We start from the raw sequence: 15,784 nt of genomic DNA, 5'->3' as shown, positions 1-15,784 counted from the left end.
AAACTAAGCTACTACTCATTCATCCAATGTCCAGGAAAGCTTGGGAGGCATTCCTGCCTTTCTACACCAAAAAAAAAAAAAAAAAAAAAAAAGTACAAGTTTTGGAATTTTCTGTAATTAAACAAGGCATATCATGTACTACATACCATTTCAGCACTAAGAGGTGGCCTCTTCACTTTATAGCTATATAAAAAAAGTGGTAAAAATCTTCTCCTTTTGTGCAGTTGAACCCATCCTACATTCAAATTCTCTCAAGCACTAATAAACAAAATACTTATTTGGTTGAGGAAGATTTAAGGCAAGTTTGGGCCCTTCTGAAGGCACTGTGAGACTACCCCCCCATTATTGCTACATGTCTTTATACCCCAAGAGTATGTCACAGTAGAACTGGTGGAATCAGCAAATACATTTTTTTTGCTAGTTTATAAAGTTGGAATTAGAAAAGTATGCCACATGTAAGCCTGATTGCAAAGTATGCGGCCATTTTTTTTTTCCTTTAAAGTTGGATAGGCTACAACCATTTTACATTCTAAGAAAACTCATAAGATATTCTTCAAACTACTTCCACAGCATCAAGATAGATTTCTGTAAAGAAATCATGCAATCTTTCGAAATTTACGTAAACAAGGAAAGAAATTAATGAAATAAATATTACATACAATCTCTTAAATTAAGATTTTTTTTACTCATTTACAATAAAATAACCAAGTGAAGTTACAAAAGGCATATATTACTGTGAAAAGAACATACACTCCACATTTTGCCGATTAATAATGGCAATCATAATTTAACATAATAAAAGAATATATATCTATTGCTTTTCATCATACTTGATAAATACAGTATGAACAAAATTTTCAATGTATACTTTTCACAAGATAATAAATAAGTTAAATAGTTTTTTTTTTTCATATTGAGTTGTGGTGCAGTGGTGCGAATCAACTCAAAACAGCTAAAAATTCAGCAGTTATTCCCCAACAATTACAAACTAAGCTCTGCCCAAGGCTTCCAGAGAGCAGACAAAAATGGTCCTAAACTAAACTTCCACTAAGTGGTGGTAATGAAACCAGTATGAAACTTTGGAATGCAAGGGTCTGTCCCCCTCCCCCAGACATATATCACTTTGTTAAAAACAAAAAGCAAGCAGACAAACAAACCCCTCCCCCAGAAAAACCTATGGGGCTGAGGGCTACTATCAAGGCATATTCTTGGCAGAATATTGAATTCTAAAAGCTTATAGTTTTAGCAAGGTGGTGGCTGGCTGGTTTGTTTACACTGGTCTGAGATAATTAAGAACTTCTTTCAAGATAGGAAGTTCCCACATCTGGACTCTAACTAATGCTTTTCAAGTGAAGAGCTGGAATGGTGGTTGATAGCTGCTGGTGCTGGGCTGATTTTTCTTAGAGTCCCAAATTCATTGGAGACCTAAAAAAATTTTAAGTGTTTGGTTTTTTTGTTCTTATTCGCATCACAACTGCCCTGTTGTGAATATTTTGTTCATCAATACAAAAAGTTCGTTGGCATTTTTTGCTCAACAAGAATGAAACTTTGTAATAATAATAATAAAAATAATAATAATAAACAAGGGAAAACCGAAAAGGGAGGGGGTCCCTCCCAGCACAGAGTTCGAGTCCAAGTGCTCGGTGGGGCCTGCAAGTCTTCCTGTGGCTTTGTCATCTCACCCCGAGCCCCCACCGGGGGAAGAGATGGCGAGGGCGCCTCCAACACCCCAGAACGGTCTTTCCCCTCCTCTTCTCACTGGCGCCCTCTTGCCTCAGTCGTCGGAGATGGAGAGGCGGCTGAAGATGGGCAGCCGGCGGCCCGGGTCGAGGCTGGGGGATTCGGAGCCGCTGAGGCTGCCGGAGCTCAGGGAGCCGCTCAAGTAGCTGTCGCGGTCCGACAGCGAGTCCGGGGGGCTGGGGGGCGCGTCGAACACCGGCGAGTCGGACAGGCGGCGCGGCAGCTGGAAGCTGAAGGGCGGCGAGGGCGGCGCAGCCGCACTGGCAGGGAGGGGCGCGCTGGGCGGCGCCGGGGGCTGCGCGGGGGGCGCCAGGCCCTGCTGCTGGCTCCGGTAGTAGGCGGCGGCCGCGGCGGCGAAGTTGTGGGTCTGGATGGCCAGCGGCGTGATGAGGCTGCTCAGCTCCGGGCCGAAGGCGAAGGCGTTGTTGGCACAGGAAGCCGAGCAGGCGGCGCACGGGGCTCCGGGCGCAAGCAGGTCCTCGGCGCCCCCGGTGCCATAGAGCAGCGCAGCTGCGGCTGCAGCCGCTGCCGAGGCGCAGCACGTCGGGGCGCCGGAGGGCGTGGAGGCCGCAGAGGCCGAGGAGCAGGAGGAGGCGGAGGAAGAGCAGGATGAGGCAGAAGAGCAGGAGGGCGGCGGAGGCGTGCGCGACGTAGGGCTGTCGAGCAGCAGGGGCGACTCAAGGCCCCCAGGGGGCTGGTGGTGGCCAGATGGGAAGCCAGAGAAGCTGAGGCTGTGGTGCAGCTTGGGCCGCGGCTCCCGCGGGAAGCCCAGGTGCAGCGCCTCGCGGGCACCGAAGGTGCGCAGGTCCCCTGAGGCGCCCCCTGAAGGCGCAGGCCTCCGCTCATCCGCGTTGTGGATGAAGTGGCAGCGCGGCCCATAGGGGCAGAAGCCGATGGTGTGGAAGGTGCGGCATAGCTCCGTTTTGTACTTGGGGTGCCGTGTCAGGCTGCGCAGCTCGTGGAAACCGTGCGCGAACTGGCACTTCTCCCCATACTTGCACGTGCCGCTCTCCTCGAAGGGTCGGCACAGCTCCGTCTTGTAGCGCGTGGAATTGATCTGTGAACCGCCGCCTCCCTTTTGCTGCTGCTGCAGGTGCAGGAGGTGCTGGCTGCGCTCGCCGTTCTCACTGAACGAGCGGTCCCGGAATTTGTTCTCCTTGTTGAGCAGCGCCGCGCCGCCGCCTCCCCCCGACGGCTCCTTGAGGGGGCCGTAGGAGGCCGGGCCGCCCGCTGCCGTGTTGCCGCAGCTGCTGCCGTTAGGGGCGCCCGGGAACTTGGGCGAGCAGCTGCCCGGGCTGGGCGCGGGGTGGGCGAGCGCGTGCAGGTTGCTGGCCGAGTGCCGTCTGAGGAAGCCGGGCGTGAAGCTCGAGCTGGGGGCAGCGGCCACCGGCGTCCCCACGGCCTTCTTGTCCAGCATGTTGTTCAGATTGAGGTTGGCCAGGGATTTCTCCGTCTGCCAGGGTGGGGAGCGGGGAAGGGGTGAAAATTGGAAGGGGAGAAGTGCTGGGGCTGCAGATTAATTAACTCCCAGCCTGGATTCCTCCCTCCATTCCCCCCCCACCCTGCGGATTTCGACTTTGCTTACACCCATACACGCGCAAAAGAAACCAAGTTCACGCTGCGAGGAACGAAGAGTGGAGGACGCCCACCTGGGCCGCGCTGGGTTTCGACATGTGATCCTCGGCTCATGGGCCGCTGGGGTGGGGTGGGCGGCGCAAACACTGTCCGGGAAGCCCTGGGCAGCGTGGCCGCGGCCGGCTCCGGAGAATCTAAACAGCTACAGCCGCTCCCTTCTTCCCTTCCGCCCTCCTTGCGCCTTCTCCCCGCCCACAAGGCGCTAGCACACACTACTGCAAACTCCAGGATTTTTCCCAACCCGAAAAGTCAAAGGTGGAAAAGGTCCTCCAAAAGCCGAGGTCGGAAAGCAAAGTCTGGGAACTTGAGGCTCTTCTGCCTGCCTTCCTCCCTCCCCGCTCCCCTGCGTACCTTACACAAGAAGTCGATATCGTAGAAGGCCGACAGAAGTGTGGTCGACATGTTTCTGGGTCCTGTAATGGTCGGAGCTGCAGGCAGGGTGGTTGGGAGGAGCCCTCGGGGCGGCGCGGCCGAGCTCGAGCCACGACGAATAACGGGCGAGGGGCGGGGAGGGACCGAAAGTTTGCTGGGGTCCGAGAAGAGAGGGAGAAGGAAGCAGCGTGGACTGGGCAGAGGGTGCCCTGGAGTGCGGAGTGGGGGGAAAGGAAAAGAAGCAAAGAGCGCTCCTTGGCGCCCCGGGGTGCCCGGCCCGCCCCCCCGCGCGGAGCCGACGGCAGCTCGCGGACTGCTGGAACTCCGCGGCCCGCGAGCGCGCGCCCTATATAGAGCCCAGGCGTGCAGCAGCGGCGGGGCGGGCGCGCCGGGGGAGGGGACAGAACGATGACCCTGCCGGGGTCTCCAGGCAACGCCGCCCGCCGGCTGGCGGACGTCAAGCGCCTTCCTGGCCTCCTATTGGTCGCCGCCAATTTTTTTCCTCCGAGGGAGGGGGCGGGGAGGCCTCGGGGCGGGGCAGGCTGCCCGGGCGCCGGGGTGGCATGCAGAGCTCGGCCCAGTTGGGTTCTGCTGGGTGGCGGCGGGAAGATACTTCTCTCTCCGCCTCTGGGATTTCAGTGTTGGAAAGCCCCAGCACGTTCAATGTGGCCGGGGTTCTGCAATTCTGGACGTGTTTTTCCCCGCCCGATGCTGTTAGGCTGACTCGCGCAGCTTTTATCTCGACCCTCGGTTTTGTACTGGGCGCGGGAATTGCAAAATGCAAGAATATTGCAACCGTCCGCCTGGCCTGGCGGGTTGGTAAAGGGTGCCCCGGACAAGGGGCACGGGCTTTAGGCTTGAGTCCCTTAGGTGGCAGCTCGGGCCTGGCTGCACGTGGAGACTCTGTGGGGGTGGGGGCAGGAGCGGCCACGCGGGCGGCTGCCACGGCAGTCTAGCCCGGAGGAGTCCGGGCCCGTTTCTCCGCCCCTCTCCCCGCCCAAGCTCTGTAAACAGGGCTTGAGAGCCCGGGCCTGCTGGGCTGGGCTGAGTGTCTGAGGACAAGGCGCTGGCTTTGCTAATCACATCACAAGACCTTGAGCCTGGGCCAAAGGCGCGGAGTGGCGCGGGGCGTCCGGGGCGGGGGAGCCGACTCAGAGGACAGGAGGAAAGCCGGGACAGCAGTACAGGCATGGAAGCGACTTCCTCTACCCCTTCAGTCTGCGGGTCGGCTTGGTGTTTCCTAACCCTCTCGGGGATTGGGGTACAGCTGCCGGCCAAGGCTTCCTGACCAGCGTAGCCTTGACCTGTCGCGCCTTCCAAGTCCTCATTCTCCCCGGCCGTGGGGGTCACAGTGCTCCGCCTTAGCTCTGTGCGGTCTGCAGAATTCCGCAGCGGCAGCTCCGCGGCCCAGGTGGGGGCACCCAGTGTTGCCTACCCGCAGCCCAAGAGCTTGCTCTGGGAAATGTGCTTTGCCAATCGGACCCCGCTCCACACCCGAGACGGAGCGGACACCCCCACCTAGCGCCCAGCGAGGCTAAAGCCGCCAATAGCCCTTCTCTGACGATCTGGAGTCTGGTCCAGGGCACTTCTCAGTACCAGCTGCCCCAAAGCTGGAGACTAGCCCATGAATTCACCCACTTAGGCCTGTCTAAGCTGAACGGTCCAGGACCTGCCAAGGAAGGAACCTTGACCCACAACCCCTTCCTAAATTGACCTTTCTAGTCTGCTTGTACTCCGTCCATTCTGCTGGTTAGTTATCCTGGGATGGAAGGAGGCCTGTCACTCAAGGAACAGGAAGGAGTCCCATGTGCTTGTGCCACCTCTGTATTCCCCTACTGCTCAAGAAGCTGGAGTCCAGGCAGGACTGGGAGGACTTTAGAATCAGAAATGTAGGGTTGGAGTTCAGGCCTTGTCCCTAGTATCCATTGAATGGTCCATTGAATCACATACTCTCTTTGGTACTTAGGTTTCCTTACTTGTAAAACAAAGATAAAAAAGATAAAATTCTTTCTTTACTCATCCCTCACCTTTGTCAAAGTGCAAATGTGATATCTGCAAAGGTGTATAAAAGACTCAAAAGTACAAGCTATCTTACGTATTAAAACAGATGGACAAAGCATGCCAATAGAAAAAGCCAGGCCTTGGCTACCACTAGATGGATGGAGGTCTATAGAAACATGAGTACAGAGCCAGGGGCCACCCAAATCTTGGACCCCAGAGCTCAGCACCAAGAGTAGGAAGTGACAATTAGCAGAGGTGACTTCTTCACTCTTCGCACCCATGCTGCACTGGCCTCTAGACAAGGGTGAGCTGCTTCTTTATTCTTTGTTGAAATGACCAAAAGCATAAGAGTTTGAGAGCCTGAGAGTAGTCTTCAAGGTTTCTCTGGGAAATGATCAGGAACGTGTGGAGCAGCCAGTTAATTCCCTAGCTACTGATATCAGGTTAATGACAAGATTTCAGATACAAAACCAGTGGAAACATCTGTCCCTCCAGCCCTCCCAGACTGGCCATAGCCAGCCAAGATAAAAATCTGTTAATTCCCAGTCAACAGTGGTGAGAACACCCACTGTGTAGACCTGGTAGGATTCTAGAGATAACATGTAAACATGTTCTGATACATGCTGTGGTACAGAGTACCTGCTAGTGTGAAATATTTTTACTATTACATAACTGCTTTTATTTCATTTCAAATAAGGAAGGGAGGAGTGCTGTCCTCTGCCAACAAGCCGGGCTTTGTTGGGTCCCTCTCCCATGGTCATCACCAAATTACCCTAGCAATCCCTGACTTCAAACCAACTAGGCCTAGAACAAAAAAAGAAGTATTAGGTTGGCAACTCTCCATCAGGTGTGGGCTACATAGATGCCTAACTAGGTAATTAATTCAGGATCACAAAAACCACATTTGGGGCTGAATGGCTGCGAAACCAACCAGGGAATTTCCTGTTCTCTTCAGGATGGAACTTTGGATATGGAATTGACTTCTTTACTCGTCTTCCTGCAGAGCCCTTTCTCCATGCTTCTAGCAGGGCTTTTTTTAGGGTTGGATAGTTTTCTTTTTTTTTTTTTTTAAGAGAGAGTGGGGGGGGGAGAATTTTAATATTTATTTTTTAGTTCTCGGCGGACACAACATCTTTGTTTTGTATGGTGCTGAGGATCGAACCGGGCCGCACGCATGCCAGGCGAGCGCGCTACCGCTTGAGCCACATCCCCAGCCCCGGTTGGATAGTTTTCTCTCAGAGAAACAAATTACACTTAGCGCTGCTCTTCTGCCATAAGAAATGGCCATATTGAACTCTTTCCTCTCTAACCTGTGCCTTTAGACCTTCAATAAAATTCTGTGACGACTCCCCTGAAAAGTATTTTTAAAAATTCACAGGCCCTAAAACTTTATATACTATGATTCAAACTAAGGTGGATGGGGCTGTGATCTCAAGATAACCGTGGGTAACACTTACTCTGAAAGTGTAAATTAAAAATGGCAAGCCGATCAAGATACAAGACCAGCAGCAAAATGTATGCAAGAGTGCCACCTGCTGGGTATCCGAGGAAGAGGACTGGGCTGGGCTTGGAAAGGCAGAAAACCTTTAAGGTTTCTAGATTAAATCATTGAAATGGATAGTGTCTGCTGGCATCTTAAATGAGAATCTTGTTACTGCCACCAAGCACATGATGGTAAACAGTGTGAGCATAAAAATGGAAAAATCATTTGGTTTGGCTCTCCTTTCCCTGTGTTCCTTCTAACAACCAAACTACAGGCTTTCACAGGGTGGCAAAATCAGGTTCCCTAACATTAGCACATATTTTGGGGAGAGATAGAAGGGACTCTCTACGACTCTTTTAATAATTAGGATGGAATGTGTACCACTTCAGGACTTACACGTACAGATAATAAAAATAAATTATTTGCAGGAGGTTGATCCTTTCTTAATTCTCTCAGGATCCAACATTTGGAACATCTTTCTGCTTTGCTAAAATGGAATAAAATTTAGAAATCTGACCAAATGGGCTATTTTCCAACTAATCCATCCCTACATACAGTACTCTTCCCCCCCCCCAAAAAAAAAGAAAAAACAAAAAGGAGTGGGGAGTTATGTGTATATTAGAACTCAATTCTGTGTAGTCAATTCACATAGAGGGCGCCTGTGGCTGGACATTAGCAGTCCTGGGGGACAGAAAAGGCTAATTCAGGCCTGCAGGTGGCCTGCACCTGGGGACAGAATAAATATTCAGTGTGGTAGCCTCACTTCCTACAGTAGCTGCAATAAACTAGGCTGCCTTGAATGAGTGAACTGAAGAAAAATATCCCCTGTAGGAAATGACAGAAACCTAGACTTACAGCCATGGGGGAGGTATGAAGGGAAAACAGTTGAATTTGTTTGACGTGTTTCTGCAAGCCCAGACTCATGGAAATGGGGCAGGCATGAAGGGAAAATAGTTGAACTCATGTTTGACATGTTTCTTGCAGATTTAGAGGAATACTGGGGATTGAACCTAGGGCCTTATGCGTGCTAGGCAAGCACTTTACACTGAGCTACATACCCCAGCCCTTAAAAAAAAAAAGTTATTCTTTTATTTTTATTTTGAGATATAGGGTCTTGCTAAATTGCTGAGGCTGGCTTCAAACTTGCAATCCTCCTGCCTCTGCCTCCAGAGTGGCTGGGTGAGCACCGATGTACCCAGAGCCAAAAGCTGCTTCTGTTCTTAGGAGTTAGCTGACTGGCTTCTGCAGGAAGGACTGTGGCTCTGAGCACAAGGGGGCTTCTCCTTCCTTTCCTTCCAGAAAGGCCAGCAGCCTCAGGCCAGCTAATGTCCTTTCTTCCTGAATGCGCAGTCTGGTGAACTCCACTGTCTTCAAAAACTCAGCAGTGGGTGGAAGTTCTCTGAAGAGCTGAGAGAGGTGGTGGCGCTGCTCTGACACTGTCCTCTGCAGGTGACATAGCCTCTCAGAGCTAGAGGGAGGCCACCTAGACTTGCAAAGATGGAAGAGGTGTCTGCAGAGGTATTTCACAAAAGTTAGGGTCTCGGCCCAAAAGTTGACTTCTGCTTTTTCAAACAGGTAGTCTTCTTCCTCCTGTATCAAATGAAAACACCCAAAGTCAACCTTACGGGGAACGTTGATGAATCCCAGTCAGACCAAGCAGTGCCCTGCCAGATGCAAGAGGTGTGTCTCTTCTCCCACCCGACAGAGGGCCCACTCCCACCTGTCAACACCCACACCCTCACCACTTGCAGCCTTGAAGGTCACTGTCTATTTTCACTCCTTGTACTTCTCCACCACAGAGGAATTTTTCCCCCAGACTTAACATGACCTTTGATAAAGATGTGTTTGTAGTTCAAAGCCAAGATATTTTGGGGGCCTGATGCTGAAAAGGAGACCTCCACAAGGGAGTAGGCCCTAGACCTTAAGGAACATGGAGAAATCAGAAGAGGGAGGAAGGTACCTCTTAGCTGCAGACAAAAGGACAAGGAATTACCAAGCTCAAGACAGCAGCCTCTGAGTATGAGACCTGATTTCTAAAATGCTGCAGATTTTCAAGGTCATTTTATCACAAACACTTTATCACGGTCTCCACATTTCCCGTAAACAGGCTGCTTTTTGAACTCTTGGCCTGCTGTGGATGCCAAATTGGCCAGCAGAGTCAGACACTGGTGTCTGATGAATCTCCATTCTCAGGATACTTTTGCTGCGTGGCTGGGTCCTCAGTTTCCCACCTGAATCTGCACCACGCCCACACCCACTAAGTGAATATTTTCTTTAAGCAGCAAGTTCCCTGGAAGGACCCCTAATTCTCTGGAAATGCTTCACCCCTAGATCTAACTGTGGGGAGCCCCACACTAACTCCAAGGCTGACTAATAAGCATGATTCATAATTATACTCTCAGCATCCAAGTAACTTCTTTCAAAGTTCCCTCACCAGCTTTCCAGAAGGCTTGCCACTGGAATGCCAGAAGTGAGTGTGGGAGTGTTCCCAGTGCCCCCAGCAGCACCAGCAGGCAATCTCCAGATCCGTCCCTGCTCTGCATTCAGCATTCAGAAGCACACTTCAGCAGCCAGCTCACTAGGCCCATCGAGCCTCTTAGCGCCAGTGGGTTTAGGACACTCAGGCCCACCTCCTGGTGCCCTCAGTCCCCAGGATTACCTGGTGTGTGCTCTCCACACAGCTCACAAGGTCATCACCCTCTCCTAATAGCCATCCTAGCAGGATGGGAAGTCCAGGAACCAGCTGGTCCCACTGCTGAAGCAGGTCACACAGGACAGCCAAGGCCAAGGAGAGAGCTATGGAGGCATCCACCTGGCAGAAGGCAAATTCTGCAGAGATGGGAGGAGAGAGCAATGAATGAACTGTTCGGGGCCACCATGGGGAATCCTTCAGGACTCTGAGAACATGAAGGGTCTCAGACAAAATCCCTGCCATCAGCTGGGCAAGGGAGTGGGTAGATGTGAATCCCCTCCTGAGTCCTACTGTTTACACTGCTAGAATGAGCCATAGGTGTACCCTGGCATCTCATGCCCCTATTCCCATGTGGACAGAATTAGTTCCACCTGCAGAACTAGACATTTCTGTAAACAGATGGCTGTGTTCCAATAAAACTTGTTTATAGACATTGAAATATGAATTTCATGTGTGACAAAATATTATTCTTTTGATCTTTTTCAACCATTTAAAAATGTAAAAACCAGCCAGGTACAGTGATGCATGCCTATAATCCCACCTATTTGGGAAGTTGAGGCAGGAAGATAGCAAGTTCAAGGCCAGCACAAGCAACTTAACAAGACCCTGTCTCAAAATAAAAATAAAAAGGGGGCTATAGCTCAGTGATGGTAGAGTACCTCTGGGGTCAATTCCTTGTACTGTAAAAAAAAAAAGAAGAAGAAAAGTAAAAACCATATATAGCTCAGGGGCCTTCAAAATCAGGTTATGGGTTTGATTTCACTCATAGTTTGCTGCTGTCTTGGAGTGAATTTGTGTTTCAGACCCTTGACTTCCTGGTTTCCTGAGGGCGGGGTGCTGAAAGAGTAGAACGGGGTGTAGAAGGAGGAAGTGAGGTCCCTTGTGAAAACCATTGCTTACTTCACAGTTTGACCTCAGACAGTCCTAAACATGGAGTTGCAGGAGGCCGAATGTTGATACTTCCTCCAACTCTGCCTCTCCTGTCCCCCACTTGACAGTGGGCTCTGCAGATCCCTCCCACACTAATACCTGCCTTTCAGTCCAGACCTAAGCTCTTCCAGATCCACACTTCCAATCTTAGCACACAGTCCTGCCTCTGACCATCTGGCCTCCAACTAGACCTGCTCAGCACACAGGGAGAAAGCTGAGAGTTGGAGCAGAGAATAGATGAAGGCTTCCCCAGGGTACTGAACCAGGCTTACTGAGGTGGCCCTACCATGGGCCTATGATGTGTCAGGACCTGATCAAGTGCTTGATCTTCAATCCTTCCAACACCTATGTTGTTTTGTTGGTACTGGAGATTGAACCCAGGGATGCTTGACCAGTGAATGCTAGCTACATCTCTACCCCTTTCTGAAACAAGGTCTTGCCCAGGCTGGCCTCGAACTTGGAATCCTCCTTTCTCAGCCTCCCAAGTAGCTGGGATTACAGGTGTGCACTATTGCACGTGTGTGTGTGTGTGTGTGTGTGTGTGTGTGTGTGTGAAAACAGAGAGAAAGAGAGAGAGAGAGAGAGAGGGAGGGAGGTATGGATATTGAAGCTAGGGCCTTGTGCATGCTAGTCAAGTGTTTACCACTGAGCTACATCACCAGCCCCCAACATCTATAAACTGGGTATTAACATCTTTGCTTCACAGATGAGAAAGCAGGGTTCAGACAGGGTAACCCACTTGTGCAGCCATAGAACGCCAAGTGGCTATAAAGAAATCAGAATGGATAACAAGTTTCATGGAGCATGCAAAGCACAGACTTGGAGGATCCGCATCAACATTCCAGAGATGCAGGTTTTTATGGTGAGATAAACAGAGTGGGTGACCATCAGGCAGGCTCAGGACTACTTAGAATTCTGTCACAGAGCAGAGCCTAGATTCATGGAGGCAGCCCAAAGGATGGATCTCACTATCCTCAGATCCCTTTAGTGGTCCTGTTCTCCACGTTTCTTGCTCTGCAGCAATCCTTGGAAACAGGATTTCAACTGGGAAATAGGAAAACAAGAAGAAAAGGAGGGGGTGGGGAAGAGGGGGCAAAAATGCATTTTGGCTGTAGGTTTGAGCCATGTGTTGGTCAGCCTTTTCCTACAATCTAATCTCCATTTTGATCTCTAGCTGATGGCCTGTGTAGTTTTCAACTGGTTGAGAATCTGCATGGAGAGGACCTCTTTTAGACCTCTAAAGAACTAAAACTAGGGTTCAACACAGAGTAGATGCTCAAAACATACCTGCTTATGGCTCTGGATACAAGAAAATCTTTTCTTTTTCTTTTTTTGGCACTGGGGGTTGAACCCAGGGGCGCTTAACTACTGAGCCACAACTCCAGCCCCCCCTTTTTTTATATATTTTATTTAGAGGCAGGATCTTGCTGAGCTGCTTAGGGCCTCACTAAGTTGCCGAAGCTGGCTTTGAACTCACGATCCTCCTGCCTCAGCCTCCCAGGCTGCTGGATTACAGGCATGCGCCATGGCGCCTGGCAGGAAATCTTTCCTTTATCCCACTTGATTTAGTTTCAGCACTGGCATGGAGACTGGCACAAAGAAGGCATTCAATAAATAGTAACTAGTATTATTCTTGATAATAAGAATGCTTTCCTCCTACTGGATCTTCACTTGCTTCTACTGCCCCATCCCTATTTAGCCAGGGAGGAAGTGCTGATATGGGCAGGTTGGGAGCAGGTGCAAGTATGTATTGTTGGCGGTGGTGGTGCTGCGTGAATCCACCTCAAGGCACAAACTACCCCCACCTACCCTGCAGGAAGGTGAGGGGAGAGCTGCCCCACCCAGACACGATGAAGGTGTATTTGCCTTGATCACTTTTAGTCATTAAAAAAAAAAAAAAAAAAAAAAAAAAAAAACCAGCCGTCAGCTGGGGGCTGTATTCTGAAAAAAGTCCACAGTATTGTGGAACCAGCAGTAGGTCAGCTGATTTTGAGATCTTCCAGAAAATTCTACCCTCTGACTCACCCCTCCTACGCTTTCCTCCACCCCCCCCCCCTTAAGGCAAGGACTAAAAGCTCTTCAGGGAAAAAAAAAAGTTTCACCCACCAGAAAAATCAGTGCCTGCAACTCAGGCGACATTCCCACTGGGTACAGAAGGAACACAAAACGGTGACCAGAAATGCCACCAGGAAGGCCAGGCTGCCACGCTAGCCCCTCTTGACAGGACAGACAGTGTTCTTCACCATTTTGTCATAAATCATGTGTAGGGAGGGCCAGGAGAAGGCAGCTGGGGTGATGGTGCTGAAGTGGAATAAAATTAGCCAAGCACAACCATGCAAGAGGAGGAGGGAATGAGGTGGGACTGGTTGGCTTGAGATCACCTGCTTGAAGGGCCAGGTGCATCCCACAAGCTTCCTTGTTTACAGCCTTGCCCAGGACTAAGACAGCTCAGTAGAATAGCCTAGACCTCTATTAGCAAGTGCCCTGAGAAGGGAGGCTGAAGAGGAGGGCGAGGGACTTTGCACTCCCCCAGAGAAACAAAACAAGCAGCCAAGCAACACGTGTGTTTCAAGAATTGGCTACGGTGGGGCGTGGTGGTACACTCCTGTAATCCTGACGGCTCCGGAGGCTGAGACAAGAGGATCACAAGTTTAGAGCCAGCCTCAGCAAAAGCAAGGCCCTAATCAACTCAGTGAGACTCTGTCTCTAAATAAAATACAAAAAAATGGCTGGGGATGTGGCTCAGTACCCCACCCCACCCTCCCACAAAAAAAAAAAAAAAAAAAAAAAAAAAAACCTCAAAAAAACAAAGAATTGGCTATGTGTCCAAAATAGCCAAAACAATCCAGGAAAAAAATGGAGGCTTCACACATTTCCTGATTTCAAAACTTACCACAAAGCTTTGGGAATCAAGAAAGTATAGTGTTGTTTTTGTTTTGTTTTGTTTCAGTGTGGTGCTGGGAATCAAACCCAGGGTCTTGAGCATTCTAAGCATGCTCTTTACCAGCACCCCAGCTTGACAGTGTGGCATCGGCAGGGGGATGCACAGTACAGATGAACAGAATGGAGAGGACAGACATGTAATGTAGATCAACGGAACAGAGAGTCCAGAAGCAAATTCATATTTACAAATAATGTTTTTTTCTTTTTTTTTTTTAATTACTGGGGATTTAAAGTGGGCTCAGTTGGTAGAGTGCTTGCCTTGCATGAACAAGGCCCTGGGTTCAATCCTCAGCACCACAAAAAAAGGAAAAAAGGATTAAACCAGGGGCACTCTAGCACTGAGCTACACCCCCCAGCCCTTTGTAAAGTTTTTATTTTGATTCGGGGTCTTGCTAAGTTGCCCAGGTTGGCCTCAAACTTGCAATCTTCCTGTTTCAACCTATCGGCTTGGTCAACTGATTTCTGACAAGGGTGCGAAAATAAGTGAATTAGGGGAGATCACTTTTTTTAACCAGTGGTGCTAGGACACTGGATATGTACAAAAAAATGATGCTGGCCTGGTACAGCGGCGCACACCTGTAATCCCGGCGACTCAGGAGGCTGAGGCAGGAGGAGTGCAACTGACCTACAGTCCTCCTAGCAAGTCGTCAGTCTCAAAAAATAAAAAGGACAGGAGCACCTCGGGGACAGAGCTCTTGCCCAGTGTGTGTGAGGTCCTGTGTTCAATCCCCAGTACTGCAGGGGGAAGAAAGAACATCTGATTCTAAAGACATGTGGAGGGGCTGGGGATGTGGCTCAAGCGGTAGCGCGTTCGCCTGGCATGCGTGCGGCCCGGGTTCGATCCTCAGCACCACATACCAACAAAGATGTTGTGTCCGCCGAGAACTAAAAAATAAATATTAAAAATTCTCTCTCTCTCCCCCCTCTCTCACTCTCTCTTTAAAAAAAAAAAAATAAAGACATGTGGAGATGCTCTCAGACTAAGGCCATTGGTCAGGTCTCCTTCCCAATCCTTCCCAAGGGAGGTCAAGTCAGCACAGTCAATGGTGAGAGAGTGGTGATGGGCTGAATCCTCTCTGCCTCCAGCTCTGGAGAATCCCAATTTAGTGGAAAATCCCTCAGCTTCAGGGTCTGGCCAGGGAGTAGGGTGGCCCTGCCAGCACCATGCACCCATCAGTCCAAGCTTTTATCTTCCCACAGTATTTACTGGTCACCTGATGTGTGGGGATACTGTGACAAACAGAATGAAAATCCTGGTCCCTTTCCTCAGAGAGTGAACAATTTAGTCAGAGGCACGCTGACACATAGGAAGTGTCAGGAAACAGTTCAAGATGGTGCGTGACAGAGACTAATTATACCATTAGGAGTGGTAATGAAAGGACAGAAAAGGAAACAAAAATGAAAACAAACTCAAGAAGTGGGAGAGGGAGGAGGCAGTGCTTCATGGAGGGGCCTGGCAGGGTACTGGAGGCCCAGCACAGCTGGGACAAAAGTGAGGAGCCCAGAGGTCCCGCAGCAAGGACACCGGATCTGCACATGGAGAGGAATATTTGCGGGGCAGGGGTGCAGGCTGGGGGAGCCGACAGGCTGGGGCAGGCCCCGAGGCAATGAGGGATCAAATCTGAGCATCACTCTGCCTGCTTCTTCCTCAGCAGAGTATCTTCGGGTTTCAGTGGGACCTTTCCAGATGACCCCGTAATTTCTAGTCTACTCCATAGGTTTTCTCACTTCACCTGGGCAGGGCACGAACTTGCATTTTAATTAGCCATGGAAAACAAGCCTCTATTAGTTCCCCCTCCTAGGGATGTGGAAGCCCTTCTGTCCCCACCTCCCCTGCCCTTCAGCCTTGAAGCCCAGGGTTGTCTGCTGGGGTCCTCAGGGCTAGGGTCCAGAGCTGGATTCCCAGGCAGCCCACCAGGGAATGCACGTCATGTATGTACCATGAAACGCCCATCACAACCTCAAAAAGAGCTCCCAGATGACCCATC

The 15,784-nt window shown here is 50.4% G+C and overlaps 2 protein-coding genes across 3 annotated transcripts in view; both read right to left on the bottom strand.

Annotated features, from left to right (window-relative positions):
• Positions 1–302: 302 nt before the first annotated feature.
• ZFP36L2 (ZFP36 ring finger protein like 2) lies at positions 303–4,095 on the bottom strand. Of its 2 annotated transcripts, none has more exons than XM_081264331.1 (2): positions 3,727–4,095; positions 303–3,193 (listed from the first exon to the last, which is right to left on the bottom strand). In XM_081264331.1, the coding sequence occupies exons 1-2, from the start codon at positions 3,775–3,777 to the stop codon at positions 1,775–1,777; spliced, it is 1,470 nt and encodes a 489-aa protein (XP_081120457.1). In that variant the 5' UTR covers positions 3,778–4,095; the 3' UTR covers positions 303–1,774. The 2 variants fall into 2 exon arrangements, with proteins under 2 accessions (XP_081120457.1, XP_081120458.1); XM_081264332.1 differs by lacking the exon at positions 3,727–4,095 and adding an exon at positions 3,326–3,720.
• A 4,237-nt stretch (positions 4,096–8,332) lies between these two features.
• The window catches only part of THADA (THADA armadillo repeat containing), a 329,564-nt gene continuing 322,112 nt past the window's right edge, over positions 8,333–15,784 (bottom strand). Inside the window, exons 37-38 of the mRNA XM_081264069.1 lie at positions 9,891–10,060; positions 8,333–8,821 (exon numbers count right to left, since the gene is read on the bottom strand). Of these exons, the coding sequence (XP_081120195.1) occupies positions 8,459–8,821; positions 9,891–10,060 (533 nt within the window). The 3' untranslated portion in view covers positions 8,333–8,458. The remainder of the gene's footprint in view (positions 8,822–9,890; positions 10,061–15,784) is intronic.

This window comes from Spermophilus citellus (genome assembly GCF_964194105.1).
Source record: "Spermophilus citellus genome assembly, chromosome: 13".
Lineage (NCBI taxonomy): Eukaryota > Metazoa > Chordata > Mammalia > Rodentia > Sciuridae > Spermophilus > Spermophilus citellus.
The sequence above is the reverse complement of the archived record's forward strand: the minus strand, read 5'-3'. Positions and strand labels throughout refer to the sequence as shown.

Bases quoted from the DNA above. Each gene is read 5' to 3' on its own strand.
- ZFP36L2 (XM_081264331.1), bottom strand. From the start codon at position 3,777: ATGTCGACCACACTTCTGTCGGCCTTCTACGATATCGACTTCTTGTGT. The intron at 3,194-3,726 runs GTACGCAGGGGA...CCACCCTGGCAG, and splicing joins ATATCGACTTCTTGTGTAAG to ACGGAGAAATCCCTGGCCAA.